The sequence below is a fragment of the Diceros bicornis genome, chromosome 17 (genome assembly GCF_020826845.1).
Source record: "Diceros bicornis minor isolate mBicDic1 chromosome 17, mDicBic1.mat.cur, whole genome shotgun sequence".
In the NCBI taxonomy this organism is placed as follows: domain Eukaryota; kingdom Metazoa; phylum Chordata; class Mammalia; order Perissodactyla; family Rhinocerotidae; genus Diceros; species Diceros bicornis.
The window spans coordinates 58991973-59012433 of NC_080756.1; the positions used below are offsets into that span (position 1 = coordinate 58991973).

The 20461-nt window shown below is 36.0% G+C and overlaps 1 protein-coding gene across 2 annotated transcripts in view; it reads right to left on the bottom strand.

Annotated features, from left to right (window-relative positions):
* The window catches only part of KDM5A (lysine demethylase 5A), a 90530-nt gene that overhangs the window by 48110 nt on the left and 21959 nt on the right, over positions 1-20461 (bottom strand). For both annotated transcript variants that reach the window (XM_058559067.1, XM_058559069.1), the window contains exons 6-14: positions 20002-20107; positions 18456-18547; positions 17685-17843; positions 16396-16515; positions 15431-15589; positions 10034-10215; positions 8460-8622; positions 6560-6679; positions 3469-3663 (exon numbers count right to left, since the gene is read on the bottom strand). In XM_058559067.1, coding sequence (XP_058415050.1) covers positions 3469-3663; positions 6560-6679; positions 8460-8622; positions 10034-10215; positions 15431-15589; positions 16396-16515; positions 17685-17843; positions 18456-18547; positions 20002-20107 — 1296 coding nt within the window. The remainder of the gene's footprint in view (positions 1-3468; positions 3664-6559; positions 6680-8459; positions 8623-10033; positions 10216-15430; positions 15590-16395; positions 16516-17684; positions 17844-18455; positions 18548-20001; positions 20108-20461) is intronic.

Sequence of the window (20461 nt, forward strand, 5' to 3'; positions counted from 1 at the left end):
AGGGGCTGGCCCCATGGCTTAGCAGTTAAGTGCGCGCACTCCGCTGCTGGCGGCCCGGGTTCAGATCCCGGGCACGCACCGACGCACTGCTTCTCCGGCCATGCTGAGGCCGCATCCCACATACAGCAACTGGAAGGATGTGCAGCTATGACATACAACTATCTACTGGGGCTTTGGGGGGAAAATAAATAAAATCTTTAAAAAAAAAAAAAAAATAATGAACTAACAGAAAGAGAGCTCAAAAAGATAATACCATTTACAATTGCAACAAAAAGAATAAAATATCTAGGAATAAATCTTACCAAGGAACGGAAAAACCTATACAATGAAAACTACAAGACATTACTGGAAAAAATCGATGATGACATAAAGAAATGGAAAGATATCCTATGCGCATGGATTGGAAGAATAAACATAGTTAAAATGTCTATATTACCTAAAGCAATCTACAGATTCAATTCAATCCCAATCAGAATCCCAATGACATTCTTCAAGGAAATAGAAAAAAGAATATTAAAATTCATATGGGACAACAAAAGACCCCAAATAGCTAAAGCAATAGTAAGAAAAAAGAACAAAGCTGGAGGCATCACAATCCCTGACTTCAAAACATACCACAAAGCAATAGTAATCAAAACAGCATGGTACTGGTACAAAAACAGACACACAGATCAATGGAATAGAATTGAAAGCCCAGAAATAAAACCACACATATATGGACAGCTAATTTTCGACAAAGGAGCTAAGAACATAAAATGGAGAAAGGAAAGTCTCTTCAATAACTGGTTGGGAAAACTGGACAGCCACATGCAAAAGAATGAAAGTGGACCATCTGCTATCGCCATTTACAAAAATTAACTCAAAATGGATCAAAGACCTAAAGGTGAGACCTGAAACTATAAAACTCACAGAAGAAAATATAGGCAACACACTATTTGACATTGGTCATAAAGGAATCTTTTCGGATGACATGCCTACCCAGACTAGGGAAACTAAAGAAAAAATAAACAAGTGGGACTTTATCAGATTAAAGAGCTTCTACAAGACAAACAAAACCAGAATCAAGATGAACAGACAACCCACCAGTTGGGAGAGAATATTTGCAAAACATGTATCTGGCAAGGGGTTGATCTCCATAATATATAAAGAACTCACACAACTGAACAACAAAAAAACAAACAATCCAATCAAAAAATGGGCCAAAGAAATGAACAGACACTTCTCCAAAGATATACAGATGGCCAATAGGCATATGAAAAGATGTTCAACATCACTAATCATCAGGGAAATGCAAATCAAAACAACACTAAGATATCACCTCACGCCCATTAGAATGGCTATAATTACCAAGACAAAAAACAACAAATGTTGGAGAGGATGTGGAGAAACAGGAACCCTCATACACAGTTGGTGGGAATGCAAACTGGTGCAGCCTCTATGGAAAACGGTATGCAGATTCCTCAAAGACTTAAAAATAGAGATGCCCTATGATCCAGCTATCCCACTACTGGGAATCTATCCAACGCACCTGACATCAACAATCCAAAGAGGCTTATGCACCCCTATGTTCACTGCAGCATTATTCACTATAGCCAAGAAGTGGAAGCAACCTAAGTGTCCCTCGATTGATGACTGGATCAAGAAGATGTGGTATAGATATACAATGGGATACTACTCAGCCATAAAAAAAGACAAAATCGTCCCACTTGCGACAACATGGATGGGCCTGGAGGGTATTATGTTAAATGAAGTAAGCCAGAAAGAGAAAGACAAACACTGTATGATCTCACTCATATGTGGAATATAAACCAACACACGGACAGAGAAAATTGTATTGTGGTTATCAGGGGCAATGGGGATGGGGGGTGGACACAAAGGATGAAGGGAGACATATATATGGTGATGGGCAAACAAAAATGTACAACCCAAAATTTCACAATGTTATAAACTATTAAAACATCAATAAAAAAAAAGAAAAAAAAATTCTTATTTCTAAGTTAATTTAAATTCTTAAAAATAACCAGCTTTAAATGTTTTGTAATAATATTTAGGTGCTCAACATCATTAGTCATTAAAATTAAAACCACAATGAAATACCACTACAAACCTATTAGAATATCTAAAGTTAAAAAGACTAACCATACCAAGTGCCAGTGAGAATGCAGGACAAGTGGAACTCTCATACATTGCTTGTGGAAATGTAAAATAGTACAACTGCTTTGGAATACAATTTCCCAGCTTTTTACAAAAAATTAAACATACACATACCATACGACCCAGCCACTCCACTCCTAGTATTTACCCAAGTATAATGAAAGCATATGTTGATATAAAAACTTGTACAGAAATGTTCAGAGCAGCTTAATTCATAACAGGCAAAAATTGGAAACAATTAAAATGTACATTCACAACTGAATGGATAATCAAACTGTGGTATATCCATACAATGGAATACTACTTGTCAATAAAAAGGAATAAACTATTAATACATGCAACAACATGGATGAATCTCAAAGTAATTATACTAACTGAAAGAAACTAGACAAACAAATATTAATTGTATAATTCAATTTAGATAAACTCTTTAAAAAAAAAAAAAAGGCAAACTAAACAAAGTAGATTAGTGATTTCCTGGAAGGGAGGAGATGGGATGGGACAAGAGGGAAGGATCACAAAGGGGCATAAAGAAACTTTTGAAGGTGACATGTTCATTATCTTGATTGTGACAAAGGTTTCATGGGTACATACATAGTCAAACATCAAATTATACACTATAAACAGGCGTAGTTTATTTTAGGTAAATTACAAAGCTGTTTAAAAAATAGGAATAGACTATCTAAGTAGAGAAAGTAGGCTGTACAAGAGCAGGAGAAAGCACGGCACAAATCTAACGAGGCTAGCCACGTAGGCAGGGTTAGGGAGAATGGGCCAAGATGAAGCTGAAGACAGATTTTCTCATATATTTCCCATTTCAATATGATAAATGTTTAGTTTATTCTGAGCATTCAAAATCCCAACCCTTGGTTATTCAGTCCTTCCTAATCATTAAAATACTTTGAAAGGAAAAAAAAAAAGGCAGATTAATTCACTCTGACAGTCTACAATCACCAGAAACATAACTTTTATTCAATTACAAAGCTCAAAGAAACGAGCATTTGAACTTTCTTGTTTAAAGAAATAATATCATACGAAGAAGACTTTTTAAAATAAATATATACCTAAGGAATTCTACCTGATATGACTCCATTTTTAAAAATCTAGAGATGATGAGATCAAGGTTCCTAAAACTTTTTCAACGTGAAGAAACCAAAATGGCAGGTATAAAAATATGAAACTTCTCCAAACTAGTGATTTTTGTGTTCAACTTCTAAAAGGATCAAAGATGAAAATGGATTCTTTCTATAGGTTCAATTTTTTGTATATTCCACACACAGTATCAAATACAGGAAATGTGCTCAGCACACTCACCATTTGTACAACAGCCTCCCTTAACCGTGTCTCTTCCTCAGTCATGAGAGTCAATTCTTTGCACACCATGGCAGCCAGCCCCACATCTAAACATTCTGGATCTGCTGCCATCTTGAAAATGAGTTCCTCATGTGAAAAGACACAATGGCGCCTTAGCCGTCGGTAATGACTGACACATTGACGTCCAATGGGCAACTGAAAATAAGACAAGATTCTCAAATTAAATTACTTACTTATAACATATTCCAAAACAGAACGACTATTTACCCTCCAGATCCTCTCTTTTATTATAAACAAGACAGAATAACAAACTCCATTTGAATGTAAGAGCTAACTATAAATATTACACCTTGAGGGCCCAGCAGGAATTTCAAAGGCCTTCCCACAGAAAATTCCCAAAATTTGAAATGCTGAGCTTCTGGCCTAAGCTTCTGATTTTCTACTCATTATGTACATCAAGAAGTATGAGTTCCTTGATATCTAAATGAGGCAGACAACTCTTTTAGACCAGTCTAACATGAGGGTACCCTTACAGGAAAAAGAAAAAAAAAAAAATTCAGGCTATAAAAGGTTAAGAGGACATATTCAGTATTGAAGTTTCCACAGAACAAAAAGAATAGATGTTATTAGAAGTAAAAAAAAAAAGAAAAGAAAAGAAAGGAGGGGAAGCACTACTTAAGCAATTCATATGGACTAACATAATTTTTTTTACAAAAACCAAAGCAAAAGATGATTTAGATTTTAGCATATAGAAATTCTTTTAAAAACAACCATTCTGGCCTAAAGAGAATTCAAAGGAGAATTACCAGATTATACACTTTATTTTCCCTAAGTGAAATAAACAAATCACTAAATGATGACTTTTCATAAAACAGGTAGACTCTTTAAGATAAATTCTCAAAATTTCTTTAACTATCAAGCTTTACACCAAATTATGATACTAGCTATACTGCTATACTACACACACACACACACACACACACACACACTCTCTCTCTCTCTCTCTCTCTCTCTCTCTCCAACTTCTTTCCTACACTCAACTGGGAAAATGTGGGTAGGTAAAAGGAGGTTTTGTTTGTATTTGAATACTGTAATATAAAAGACAAAAAATAATAAAATGGACCTTTAAGAACCTTTTAGAATTTACCTCCACTTTGAGAAAGGCAGAAGGGATTCATAGAAATCACAGTTTGAGAGCATGAGACTATCTCTGAATCAAGCAGTATTTCTATGTTCTTCCAAAGAAACAATCTTTCCCAAGAAAATACATGTATTGAACTTATGATTAGCAATTATCTTGCTTATTAACAATATACAACTCTTTTACTTCTTAATTTTTAAACATTTATTCCTTAAACATTTCTCATATAGCCTTAATACAAGGGCTAGAAGAAGAAAAACAAAAGTGTGGGATTTGCAGTTCTTAATTATTACAATATGTAAGGAAGCCAGCACATAAAATAAAACTGATTACCCATTGCAGCTTGTAAAAATTAGTACTATCACTTTATTTCAGATATAAAGCTACTATAACTTTTCATTTGCATCACATCCTTCTTCTCATATCAAGGGCTTTCACATATATCATCTCATTTGTTTGAGATTATTAAGTGAATCTTAGCATACATCTTTACATACTAGGTAAAAAACTTGGACCCAGTGAAATCAAAGGAGCTGTCCAAGATCAAACATCAGTAACAGTGAGCACATTAAAGGCAGAAACTATCTCTAACTTATCTCTGAACCATCTCTATTTCCCACCCTACACTTAGCCAAGGAGCAAGTAAATCATAAACATTTAATAAATGTTAGTTGAATTTTAAAAAACAGAGCTCAAGCCCAAGGCAACGTCCTAAGCTCAGTCTTGCTCTTGCTACTTCCTAAGCCTAATAAGAAAGAAATTTAAAATTACTAGATCAAATAAGATTGTTCATTATATCATTTCATTCATTAGCCAAGGAAACAAAAATGGTTAATCACGAAATTTAACAAACTAAGGTGCCCACAGAAAACATAAGATCCAATATTACTAAAGAATATCCCCCAAAATGTTGAGAGGTGACAAAAAAACAGCATCACTAAAGGAAATATAAAGTCAAAAAGTGTATTATAAATCTGCATTCTGGGCCGGCCCCATGGCTTAGCGGTTAAGCGCGAGCGCTCTGCTACTGGCGGCCCGGGTTTGGATCCCAGGCGCGCACCGATGCACTGCTTCTCTGGCCATGCTGAGGCAGGGTCCCACATACAGCAACTAGAAGGATGTGCAACTATGACGTATAACTATCTACTGGGGCTTTGGGGGGAAAAAAAAAAGGAGGAGGATTGGCAATAGATGTTATCTCAGAGCCGGTCTTCCTCAGCAAAAAAAAAAAAGAGGATTAGCATGGATGTTAGCTCAGGGTTGATCTTCCTCACAAAAAAATAAATAAATAAATTTGCATTCTTTTCCCCAACCAACATGAAATAATCATAACTAATTATTTTTTGATATCTACCTCATACAAAAGCAAAACAGCAATCACTGGCACTATCATTTACACAAATGTATAGCTCACAGAGATCTCATATTATAGTTACTCTTTAAAATAAATTTTTACAAAACGAATACAAAAAATATAAAATGGCAAGAAGGATAAAACCACCTAATTGTCTATCAGAAGGAAAATAATAAAGGGATAGCTGGAAATAAAAATCACTGAGCTAGATACTTGAAAATATGGTAGAGTTAATTATTGAAAAGATCTGCTCATCTTTATAAAATCCAAAAGTGCTCAGAGAAAGTAAAGACTAGAGGAACCATACTCCTTCAGCAAAGATAGATACAGAAAATAGCAACCACCCAATTAAAATTTAAACAGAATGGGGAAAATAATGAACAGACAAGAAGACAAGAAGTAAAGAACTATAAAATCTTTCAAATAAAAACCATAATGGAAACTTTAACTGAACTTCCTAAACTATAACAGCTACTCCAGTCTCTACTGAAATATTCATGAACCCTACCCCTCCCCAGCTAAGCAAATATGGCAAATAAGATGCATTTTCCAGGGGTGTTAGCAGACGTACAACAGCTACTTGCTATAGAACAGACCCAGTCAGCAGTACAGAAGTTCACAGCTTCAGCGAAGTTGTAGCCCTGATTAAATCCAGAATGATAGGCACGAGGAAACGTCACAACAAACTCGCCAGCACACTGATTGGTCCTGTACACCTAAATGCAAATTGGGAACAGGAATAGAAACAAAACAAAACAACAAAAAAGGGAGACAGATTTTATCAGTTTCAGAAGCATTTCCTAAAATTGAAAACAATAAAGCATTATTAACCTACATACCAGAAAATTATACCAGGGTTTAAGAAGCAGCCAGAATTCCACCTTCTTAAAATAGTCATTGATAACAAATTATAATAATGCCTGACAAGAATTAGCAGCCAAAGAAATTCTTTTCTCTTTTGTGAGGAAGATCAGCCCTGTGCTAACATCTGCCAATCCTCCTCTTTTTTTTTGCGGAGGAAGACCGGCCTTGGACTAACATCCATGCCCATCTTCCTCCACTTTATATGGGACGCCGCCACAGCATGGCTTGCCAAGCAGTGCATGGGTGCGTGCCCAGGATCCGAACCGCCTAACCCCAGGCCACCGCAGTGGACAGAGCGCACTTAACCACTTGCGCCACCGGGCCGGCCCCCAAAGAAATTCTTGAAGAGAAAATGTTACCCACTGAGCTACTAGTTTCCTAACTTGATAAAATTTTTACGATCAAGAGAATTTTTCTTTTATTCCTTTTATTCTTGTATTGTAAACAGTGGTTAAAGATGGAATTTCCTGGATTGGGCTGGCCCTAGTGATCAAGTTCGGTGTGCTCCACTTCAGCAGCCCAGGTTCGGTTCCTGGGCACGGACCTACACCACTCATCAGTGGCCATGCTGTGGCAGTGACCCACATACAAAACAGAGGAAGACTGGCAACAGATGTTAGTTCAGGGCGAATCTTCCTCAACCAAAAAAAAAAAAAAAAAAAGATGGAATTTCCTCCTACTTTTGGATAATTTTTTGGAAACTAATTGATTAGCTCATATGTAACATGGAGATATCCCCAAAATCAGTTTTCCTGAATCTCACTGTTTTATGATAATACTATGTATGCGTCTTTTGTAAAGTCCCAGATTCTAGTATAAATTCACTCTTTAAAGATAAAGTAACACTACTATTACTCAATCTACTTTCTCATTAAGGTTATAATAAATATTTGACTATATGTAATAAACTCATTAAATTTACACTTTGTCAGGTGTTAGTAGCTTAACTTCGTTTTTACTTCATTATCTCATGTGGGGAAAAAAACCCTGTGCAATCCTTATATGAAATATGATTTCTAAAAGGATAAGTATTAGTTATTATAACTACCACTTAAAATACTTATACTTTGGTTAAACATGGATAATAAAGAATATAAGATTTTTGTTAAGACCAGGACATAATGGTTTACTGAAAACAGAAGGCTATTTTAATAGGTAGCTAAAATTCACACTTTAAAACACTCCCTTTTTTTTTTTGCTGGGAAAGATTCGCCCTGAGCTAACACCTGTTGCCAATCTTCCTCTCTCTTTTTTTCTCCCCCTCCCCAAAGCCCCAGTACATAGTTGTATATTCTAGTTCTAAGTCCTTCTAGTTCTTCCAGGTGAGCTGCCACCACAGCATGGCTACTGAAAGACGAGTGGTGGGTTCCACGCCTGGGAACCGAACCAGGGTGCCACCGAAGCAGAGCACGCCAAACTTTAACCACTAGGCCATCAAGGCTGGCTCTAGAACACAGCTTTTTCAAGCAAATAAATATTGTTCCCTTCAGAGTATAAATTTTAACTTTGATAGAAGATGATATGATCTTTTATTTCCAGTTACAAAACAAAGCATATGTTGTGACTCTATCTAATCAAAATCTAATATAACCTTAAATTAAAAATACTGTAGGGAGACGCAAAAAGACTCACAGGCACACCGTGCTCCATTAGCACATTGGGGTTCATGATGGTGACTAACTGATGCAGGAGATCAGGCTGAGATTCAAATAATTCAGGGGCCAGCTCCCTCATCACCTCCTCCAGTTGTTCTGCAGCATGAGACGGCACACCATACCACGTCTTTGGCTCCCCCCTAGCAAAAGAAATAACTGTTTAGCTAGGTAGAGCATGGTGCCAATGAGGCCAGGGTCTCTGACTCAAATCTACTAAATTACAACTAACTTTGTCTTGTTACGTGGCCATAGATTATACGCCCTGAATCCCAGCAACCATCTCATAAATCTGTGCTACTGTTCATAACAGAAGGTAAAGCAAGAGTATATGAACACTACTATGAGAAAAGCAATTCAAAGCACATGAACTCTTTAAGGTGGATGAGTAAACAGTATCTTCAAACAGGAAAGACACTACAAGAAAAGTAAGCCCTGTGCGAGAGGATACTGACATACTACCTTGATTCACAGGTCCAATGGAGATTTCAATTATCGCCAGAATGATCCAAGTAAAAGTCAGTGCTCTCCAGAATACCTTTGCATAACTTCAATTGAGTTCAATTTTACTATCCAAGGAAATAAGCCAAGGCTAGAAATTGTTGAAACCTTGAATAGAATTCTATCTATAAATCTTAAGGACCAAAAACTTGGCATCATTAATACACTAGACTTTAGTGGACTAGAGTTCATTTATAATACCAAGCTGTACTCCCTAGGAAATGGATTTAGTCATACTATTTACAGAATAGCTAAATTTCTTAACCCTAACACAACTCACAGTGCTGTCTCTAACAGAACTTACTTCAATGATGAAAATGTTCTATACCTGTGCTGGCCAATACATGAGCCCACAGTCACACGTGACTATAAAGCACTTGAAATGTGGTTAGTGCAACTGAGGAAGCAAATTTCTAATTTTACTGAATCTTAACTTATTTATATAGCCACACGTGAGTAGCGGCTATCATATTACACAGCACAGCGATGAAGCAGAGAAAGAAAATCACTAGTATGCACAGTAGGACCTGAGCAGTATCTTCAAATGGAGGCAAAAATATCATTTAGTTAAGATCATAATACTGGACAAGAAACTAGGTAACTAAATAAAAGCTGTGGTTGAGATATAAAAAAAATCAGTAAAAGAATTTAATGAACACACATGTTAACTCAGGCATTTTTAGGGAAAATGTTATTAAAAAGGAAAAAATCATTTGAAAATTTCAAATACAGAAGGTTTACTCAGATCTTAATTATATCAACTTTAAACATCCTACCTGGCATATCAAAAGATATACCAAAGTAATTTTCATGTATACCAAACAAGTATCATTTGGTCTAAAACTCTAGGTTCCGCTGCATGCACATATTTGAAAAGGAAAGGTATCTGAGATGTTGTACCCTTAGACCTCTACACTGCTCTCCTCAATATATTATCCTACTTTTGGGAAGAAAATACTTGTAAAGTCAGCTTTCCCTAATTTATCACCTAATATTATTACACCTTTAAAAAGGTTACTGAGTATATATGCTGTTAACAAAGACTGTACATACCAGTGCAAGTAGTTGATGGAATAACTCCAGTGATCTTCAATGTGCCAGCAAAAAGAAGAGAAACACATTCCCACATAGAGCCATGGTACCTTCATACCAGAAATGTCTACATTAATATGCGCAAGAACAGACTGCTCTAGGACAGGCATGTTATTCAAGTTCCAACCAGAAAGAGCATATTCCTGTAAAGAAAAAAAAATGTAAATGAGAGATAAGAAATAAGTGCCCAAAAGAAACCTCAAAGGAGTCTTCAAAAAAAAAAAAAAAAAGGTAAAAATATTTACAATAAAAATAAAATTTTATAAAAATATAAAAATAATATTTACAATAATCTAGTCCACAGAATCTGTGCTTTTTGTACTCTACTACATATAACTCATATACCTAAATATTTAATCCTATCTCCTATCTGGTATTTAATCCTATCTGGTATTTAGATTTCCCTTTAATTATCTTAGATACCTCTGGAGGGATTATTGTGAAGCACAGAAGCAAGGCTTTTTATTACTCCCTCCCAGCTTACCAGCAAAATATTGTGAGACTCATTTTAACAGGCAGCTATTATATTTCTACTTTATCCCCAGTAGCATAACTTTCCAAAATGTTTATCACTATATTTATAGAATGGTGCCAGACACTGCAAAAACAAAACATAATAAGATACATAATCCTGAATTTGTGCAACACTGAAGACTGAGATGATGCAGAAACTCACCACCACCACCCCCCACTACAAACACATCTAGAAATATTAGATAAATTATAACAACAAAAACATTTGTTTAATAGATGAACTAAAAAAAAATCCCCAGTTTCCAGAAGCAAGGAAAAGAAGCAAAGCCAGAATGAAAAAGGAAAGCTGCCATCTGAGTTTTCATAGCAGTTTCTAACAGGATACAAGCACTGGACACTGAGTTTCAAACACCCACCCCTGAAACCATATGAGATAGAGACTTAAAGTGCTTATCATTCCTGTGGACAGTAGTTCCTCAAGTGGGCTCTAGGGAGCCCAGGACTATTTCAGGGGATCTGCAACGTCAAACTATTTTCATAATAATTCTAAGATGTTATTTGCTTTTCTCACTCTCTTCTTGCAGGAATGTAGTGTGAGTTTTCCAGGGGATATGAGATATCACAACAGACTGAATGCAGAAAGAGATAAAAGAATCCAACTGCACTCTATTAGAAGGTTGATAACTGTCGAACCTGGATGCCCAGGTACCAAGAGAGGGAGGGAAGTTCATTATTATGTTTAATTTTATACATTTGAAACTTTCTATAATACCGAGTTTAAAAATAAAACTCTCAAGAGTAACAGGTTAAATAGCCAATGACAAAGCTCAAGAGAGAATCTGTGAACCAGAAGAGATTTGAGGATATCATCCATAATGCAGCACAGAGAAAAGGAAACTATAAAAGTGTAGTTAAGAGTCACAGATGATACAATAAGAAAGTCTAACATAAGTTTAACTAGGAATTCCAATAAGAAATAATAAAAAGATATGATTCCTAACCTCAGTAGCCTTTATTTTTTTATTTTTTATTTTTTGTGAGGAAGATCAGCCCTGAGCTAACATCCACGCTAATCCTCCTCTTTTTGCTGAGGAAGACCAGCTCTGAGCTAACATCTATTGCCAATCCTCCTCGTTTTTTTTCCCCAAAGCCCCAGTAGATAGTTGTATGTCATAGTGGCACATCCTTCTAGTTGCTTATGTTGGACGCGGCCTCAGCATGGCCAGAGAAGCGGTGCATGGGTGCGCAACCGGGATCCGAACCCGGGCCGCCAGCAGCGGAGCGTGCGCACTTAACCGCTAAGCCACGGGGCCAGCCTCTCAGTAGCCTTTAAAAAAAGAAAAAGAGGCTTTCAAAAAAGAAAAAGAGGCTCTCAAAAAATACTACTCAATACATTTTATAATTGGTTGATCAGCTGGTTGGCTGAAAAAATAATGAATCTAGTTGGAGAGAGAAGACCTACATAAAAAAGTTCCAAGATAAGGCAATATAAACTCCAAAACTGATAAAAGAGTAAATTCTATAATTCTTCAAAGGACAATAAAATAGTAATCATCATGGGTTTGGATTGTTAAGAAAACCTGATGGAAAAGGAAGACCCTGAGAAGGGTCTAAACCATGGGTTAACATTTGTTGCCAATCTTCCTCTTTTTGTATGTAAGCCGCCACCACAGCACGGCTACTGACAGAAGAGTGGTATAGGTCTGCCCCTGGGAACTGAACTCAGGCCACTGCAGCAGAGCACGCTGAACTTAACCACTAGGCCACCAGGGCTGGTCCTGAACTGTTCTTATAAAAACCATCCATATATAAACTATGTTCTCCATCCATTGTAATCATTCTCTTTCCCCCTTGGTAAAACTCAATGTCTATTCTCTCATCACTATTATCCTAACCTGTGCTCTACCATCACAGGAGGAAAAAAAATCAATAATAAGGCTAAAATAAGAAGAGAGCCAAAAGACACTACTTTTGATCATAAAAACGAAACAAAACCAGAACTTCATTCAGCAGATTTTAAATGCTCAGTTATTTCTGAATGGATGGTTGGCATAAAAAACAATGAAATGGTATCATGAATAAACTGGCCAGGTAATGCTGTAAGGAATTAGTATGGACTGGACAAGGCATGAAGGGACTCAAAAAAAAGATAAGCCAGGTACAGAACCATGTAAGTAGTATACTCCCATTTCAGTTTAAAAAGGAATATGCAATTCTGTATGCATGATGTATAACTGCTTGTATAGATAACATTATAACTGGAAGGATATACTAAAAGATCAAACAGGGTCTTCCTCTGCCAGACTAGTAGGAGGGAGACTTTTAATTGTAAAGGACTTTCAGCAATGGTAATGTAAAGAGGCTGGCCAAGTCCCCTCCACAGAAAACAAGGATACATCTAAACAAAATTATCAAGACAACCATTTCAAGGCACTAGAAACTGACCAAAAGCACAAAACAAATTGAGAAGCATTTATTCTAGAAAAACTAAAAGAAGGCTAAATAAAGACATTCCACAAGCAAAGACAAAGAATTCAATACTAACAGACCTGCACTACAAATAAAAGGAGTCCTCCAGGCTGAAAGAAAATGACCGCAAATGGTATCTTATATCCACAAGAATAAATGAAGAGTACCAGAAATGGTAAATACGTGAGTAAAGATGTAAAAGAGTTTATGCATATTTCTCTTTTCTTCTTTTTTTTTAAATAAGATGGTTTAAAACTATAATTATATTGCTGTTGCTGTGTTTATACAATATGTAGATACAATGTACAACAATACACAAGAGAGGAGGAAATGAAGAGACACTGTTTTGAATTTGCTACATTTACCAGAATTAAGTCAATAGTAACAAGGAGACTGTGATAAATTAAAGATGTACATTTTCAATAAAGCTGTTTAAAAAGGAAAAAAGATGTATAATTCTTAGAACCACTAAATAACTGAAAAATACGTAGCCAAAAAAAACAGAGAAATTAAAATGGTATTATAAAAAATATCTGTTTAGGGCCAGCCCCAGTGGCCTAGTGGTACTTAGCTCAGCATGCTCTGCTTCAGTGGCCCGGGGTTCAGTTCCTGGGCGTGGATCTACACAACTCGTCTGTCAGTGGCCACACTGTGGCAGTGGCTCACATACAAAAAAAAAAAGGAAAACTGGCAACAAATGTTAGCTCAGGGCAAATCTTCCTCAGCAAAAAAAAAAAAAAAAACCATATATATATATATATATATATATATATATATATATATATATATACCCTTTTAACACCAAAAGAAGGCCATGAGAAGAAACAGAGGGAAAAAAAACACGAGGGCCGGCCCCGTGGCTTAGCGGTTAAGTGCGCGGCGCGCGCTCCGTTACTGGCAGCCTAGGTTCAGATCCCAGGCGCACACCAACGCACTGCTTCTCCGGCTATGCTGAGGCCGTGTCCCACATACAGCAACTAGAAGGATGTGCAACTATGACATACAAGTATCTACTGGGGCTTTGGGGCAAAAAAAGGAGAAGGATTGGCAATAGATGTTAGCTGAGAGCTGATCTTCCTCAGCAAAAAGAGGAGGATTAGCATGGATGTTAGCTCAGGGCTGATCTTCCTCACAAAAAAGAAAAAAACAAACACGAGAGAGAGAAAATAGCAAAATAGTAGACATAAATCAACCATATCAATAATTATATTAAATGTAAAGGGACTAAACACTCCAAACAAAAGGCAACAGTCAGACTAGATAAAAAAGCAAGATCCAATCATATGCTGCTTACAAGAGACACACTTCAGATTCCAAGATACAAGCAGCTTCAAAGTAAAATAATGGAAAAAGATATACCATGAAAACAGTAACCCGAAGAGAGCTGGAGCGGCTACACAGTCATGGCATCACATAACATTTCAGTCAACAACGAACTGCATATACGACAGTGATCCCATAAAACTAGTACCATATATCCTAGGTGTGTAGTAGGCTGTATCACCTAGGTTTGTGTAAGTACACCCTATGATGTTCGCAAAACAACAAAATCACCTAATGACACATTTCTCTGAACATATACCCATCATTAAGCAATGCATGACTGTACTTTAATTGTATATCCTTCTGCACTATGTAACTTTTTTTTTTTACCATGTGTAACTCTTTCTCTTTTCTTTTTTTGTGAGGAAGATTGGCCCTGAGCTAACACCTGTGCCCATCTTCCTCTATTTTGTATGTGGGTCACTGCCACAGCATGGCTTGATGAGTGGTGTAGGCCCACTCCCGGGATCCAAACCCGTGAACCTGGGCCACCAAAGCGGAGCATGCCGAACTTAGCCACTAGGCAACCGGGCTGGTCCCTCTAACTCTTTTAACAGGAGATAAAACTCTTAATCACTGCCAATTATAAGGGGAAAGAAAAAGTAACAGGGACCAAAGTGAAGAGAAAAAGAAATGACTGATCATCTTAATTCAGCTTTACACCTAGAGGTCATCTCCTATGTGGCAAGACTTCACTATACGTCACAGTTTAAATGCATATTTGAAAACCTACCTGGCTCAAGTGTTGAAGGAAACTTAATTCTGGACCTATCAATGAAATGTAATTTTGCCTAAATCTTAAATCAACTTTTAGATTTTCAAACAGAGAGAGCTAGGCAAAATTTTTTAACTAGAGTTAAAGTTTTAAACTAATTCAATTGGTTTTAAAATGCAAAGTTAAACAATTTTTAAAGGTACTTTGAATCTATTGTTTTTAAAACTGAAGATCATTTATACTGTCCAAATCCTACATATTTAATATTTTAAATGAACACAGTCCCTAAAAATTAGAGGAAGATAGTTTTCTACTATGCAAAGGATAAATCAGCTTGGGGGTAAGCAGAAGTCTGGATACTACTATCTGCTCTGCACCTCTTCTTCTGGCAGCATCTTTCTCCGACCATCCTTTACAGGAAATCCACTCCCAAAGTCTTTTGAGGAGATATCAGCACCATACTCTACGATAACATCTTCTTCAATGCTGCTCACCAGCCGCCAGAATTCCTTTTCTACTAGTTCTGTGGGAACCATCTATACAGAGAAAACAAAGATTACAGATTACTAACTTACTATAACCATAATCCACTATAACACAATACACAGGTCAAGTGAACACAAATCCATGACAAAATAGAAAACCAACTCATTTCCAAGAGCTGAAAAGACTGGGGTTCTGGCTTTTTCCACTGAGGATAGGGAAAAGCTAAAGAAAACTTGGATGTTCAGAAAAACACAATGAACTTGAACTGCCTTCTTCTGCAAGCTGCTTCCCAACTAAGAAGGATAAAGATGATCTAGGACGTCAAGGAGGAAAATGGAAATATAAAAATCAAGGCTGAATTTTAATGGCTTTGACAAATTTTTTTGATTGGGATTTTAAAAAGTCCAAGATCTCCTAGGAAAAGAAGCAAACCTCATAGTACAAAAAATAAACAAAAGCAGTAACTGCTACATACTTCATACTTTTCTATAAAGGATTACTCACAGAGGGCTAATAATTCAAAATCTATGCAGAAATAGAAGTATAATGATGTACATCTGAAATTTAGACAATGTTATAAACCAATGTTACTGCAATAAACAAAAAATTAAAAAAAAAAAACAATTGAAAGATTGAAGTAGATTTTTCAACAGGAGAGTGTGCACACTGCCACATTAGAGAGTGAAAAAAATAGAAACAGATGCCAGGCCCCTAATATTTAGATAGGGTGTTCTATCATCTTTTTCATACTGTCCTTATTTTCTACAAAATAATGAAAGTAAAAAGCAAACCAAAAGCTTTGGACTCAGATAAATCTTCATATCTCCCCAAACTGATCTAAAAGAGAGCTACTCACATGGACTGGCATATTGAAATAATCGGACTTAAAATTATCTGCCATCTCTCCAAAGCTCTGAAGCGTATACTCCCGTACAGCTTGTTCAAATCCAAAGGCTTCTCGAGGTTTATTACATTCCTGGGAGAAAGAATACCTAAGATTAACTCACTGAAAATGAACTGAACAAAGTATTAAGGCTCTCAGGTACCACCTTCTTTGATCATTTCCCTAGGTGAAGCAAATCCAATCAACCCTAGAGAGCAAAACAAGTATTAATTACTTCAACACGGAATCAGGAAATAATGTTCTAGAACCTCAACTGCATTTTCACAGTCTTCCAGTAGGAAGGTGGTAATGAGACAGCTTTAGACTTTGGAGTTGGCATTAAGCTCTGACACTAAGACAAACATCTGGAGGACTACTGACTTGAAATCAAGCCCAGGGATGCCTACCATTCTCAGTATATATCAGTGAATTTAGCTACAGAGAAAATAAATGATCAGGGAGGAAGAAAAGGTAATGGATAAAGGGATATCCACTGGATTGCTAGGATATCCAGTTAGAAGAATGGTTTTTTCACACTAACCATCACCATGACCAATATCTTAACACAAATACTCAGAGTAGAACTCCTTCTGAATCATCTAACCTTGAGAATAATAAATAAATAATCATTCAAAGACCATAAAAGACCTCTGAATACATCTAGATACACCCCACCAACTCCTTCCCTTCAATGCCCAATCACATTTTGTTAAAATAAGTAAACAGACTATGCGTTTCATGATAATGACATCATTATAATCTTTCAGTAAGAATAATTTAGTATGTCAACTATACTTCAACTAGAAAAAATAATCTAGTACAATCAAGCCAAAGTTTAAATAAGCTAATAGATGCCATCAGTTTATTTGGTACCATGAAAACTGGATGCATAAATCCTAAGTTCTAGCCCTTCATATCTGATTTTTACTTTTTTTTTTAATTAAAAAAGAAAAAACAACCTATAGCCTTTCTTCATTTTTATTGTTTTCTAGGAATATGAATATTCTGAGCCAAAGTCCCATTCATATGCAGCAATAAAAACAATTATTTAACCAATAGTCAGAAAAAGAACCTTTGAAAGGCAAGCTGCCACAATACAACTATTACATTTCCATTCAATATCACTCTTATAAAATTCTGGAGATTTTAAACAATGAAGAACAGAGAGCAGAAGAAGCTTTAAGGAACGTATTTACTTTATGTGTATATGTGTGCATTATTGTTCTTAGTTAAAAAAGGATCCGTAAAGGTTAGGCCTGTACCTCAGCAACACATTTAGGACACCTCCAGTCTCCTTTGGGCACATCAGGTAGTGGGGGAATTAAACAAAATGTATGATAGCTGTCGTCACATCCATCACACAAAAGTAATTTATCTTCATTATTTCCCCGACCACAAAACATACAAACATAGAGATCAACCTGTCAAAAACAAAACAAAATAAAAGTATATTTTATATACGTAATATTAAATTTATACCAGGAACACCTTAATTGAAACAAACAAAATAATGAACACTAAAAAGTAAGCATAACTTAAATCCTGAATATTTATTTTAAATAATTGTATTTAAACAGTTTTTCATAAAACTTCTTAAATTTCCTCAGAGCTTCTACAGGCAAGTTAATAAAAGCATATCAAGTTATTAGAATAAAGAAAGACTACAAATTTAGGGTACTTGCAAGTTAATTTATATAAGTAAAATATACCATGTCATCCTGCCTATATACAAATACTCTTTGGTAGAGAATGAATACTGAGCACTGTCTATGATGCAGCTCAAGGATTTACAAATTCATATTCATTCTCTCACTTAGTTATTCACAAGGTTTATGTCTTAGGAGAACAGTCTACATATATAGGACAAAACAGAGTTAACATTACATAAACCAAAGGTGCAACTTTAGATTCACCATCAAATCTTCTAACCAAATGAACTAACTAAATGGCATACCAAGGTATAGTAAGATAAAAAGTGTAAAACTAAAATAAAAATAAATCCTTTCCCTCCTGACACATCTCAGAACACTTACAAAGTTAACAGAGAGAGTTCCTTTCCGTTGTCTCATTTGCATGTTAAATGCGTCTGACCTGTTGGTAACTTTTCGTCTTCGGGAGACCTCATCTTGAAATAAAAATAGTTATATAATAATAGTAAAAACTAATGTTGAGAGCTTACTATGGACCAGACACTATTTAAATATTTCAAATTAGTTAAAATCTCACAACACTATGAGGTAGATATACTATTATCCCCCATGGAAGATAAAGACTCTGAAGTATAGTGAAGTTAGATAACTTGCCCAAAATCACAAAGCCAGTCAGCGGCAGATTTGGGATTCTAATCCAGGCAATCAAGCTCCAGAGAGTTTAACTACTAATTCTATACTGCCTGTACATAGTACTTATCAGGGACTAAGCTGAGACTAGTTTTAAGATCATTGCCAGCCAACACAAAATTACAAGAATGAAAAACATAATCAAAGTGCTTAATTCTCAAAAGGGTAATAATAAACATCACAATGTATTTAGCAAGCTCTATCACACTGAATGTTCTGAGAGTGACAGAACAATATTATCTGATCGTCCAAAGTTCAGTTCACTATCTGAATTATGACTTAATTATTCATATCATAAAATGCATAATAATTAATATGATGTGATTATAGCATTTCATTAAATTCTTTTTTTTTTTGAAGTAAACTTTATTATGCTCTTTTCGTGTGTGTGTGAGGAAGATCAGCCCTGAGCTAATATCCATGCCAATCCTCCTCTTTTTGCTGAGGAAGACTGGCCCTGGGCTAACATCTGTGCCCATCTTCCTCTACTTTATATAGGACACCGCCACAGCATGGCCTGACAAGCTGTGGGTTGGTGGGCACCCGGGATCCGAACCCAGGCCGCCAGCAGCGGAGCGAGAGCACCTAACCGCTATGGCACGGAGCCGGCCCCTTATTAAATTCTTATACAGTAAAAACATATCCAACACAATCTTTGTTAACTTGAGTTTTAAAACAGACATGTACATAAAGAGAATAGTGGAACTTGACCTTTGCATTAGCAATTTTACTCACAAAATGTTTTAAACATCCTAAGCTCAGAGTACTAGGCTTTCCTCAAACACAGTTTATTTAAATGAAATGTCATACTACATCAAGGCAATTATAGAAAAACATCAAAATAATAGTTAGAATTTAAATCATAAGCTCTCCCCAGTATGTTCTGATACTAAAGATCAGAGAATCCTCTATTTCTCTTTGAATTTAAAAGTTGTAAGCTTTAGATCACCAGGTGAGAACTATTAATTTCACCATTCTCTCATAAACTGGCCTTTAGAAACTACAATTTCTGTGTCACATCTCAGACACGGAGGAGGAAAATCTATCTCTTCCAAAATATTATAAAAATTCAACATAATATGGCTCCTCAAACCTTAAATTTAAGATTATCTGCCACAAAAAGGGCGATTTGTCTAAGAACCATATTGCGAGGCAGACTGCAATCCAAATATCATTTGAATCTTCCTATAACTATACCATTGTAACTTATTTCTTTTCATAACCAAATAACAGATTTTACCTTCTTTATCTTTTGCTCCCACTGCCAGACCCACAACCTTAGGCCCAGCCCCAAAAATTCGAAGTTTCTTCAGTTCTGTGTTTCTATTCACTTCTCCAGATTCTGACTGAAAAAAACAAACAAAACTCAACTTAGTCTAATTATTCTGATTCATACATTTATTTTCTTACCCAAAAGAAAGTTTCAAGATCCTCTTCAAAATGAAGAAAAAATTTATTTGATTTCTTCTAAATCCACTCACTGCCTCATTACAACGGCTGAACAGTCACCAAAGCACTATGCAACAACCAGATTCCTTTCCACAAAAGAAAATCTGTCTTTCATAAAAGCATAGTTGTCATTAAGTTCTGTTCAGAGAGACACTACTGGTAATAACTGGTATAATACTGGTAATAACTCAATAGAAATCCCCACTTCTAACTTTCTAATGGATACTCATCTTTGACTAGAGGGCAACATG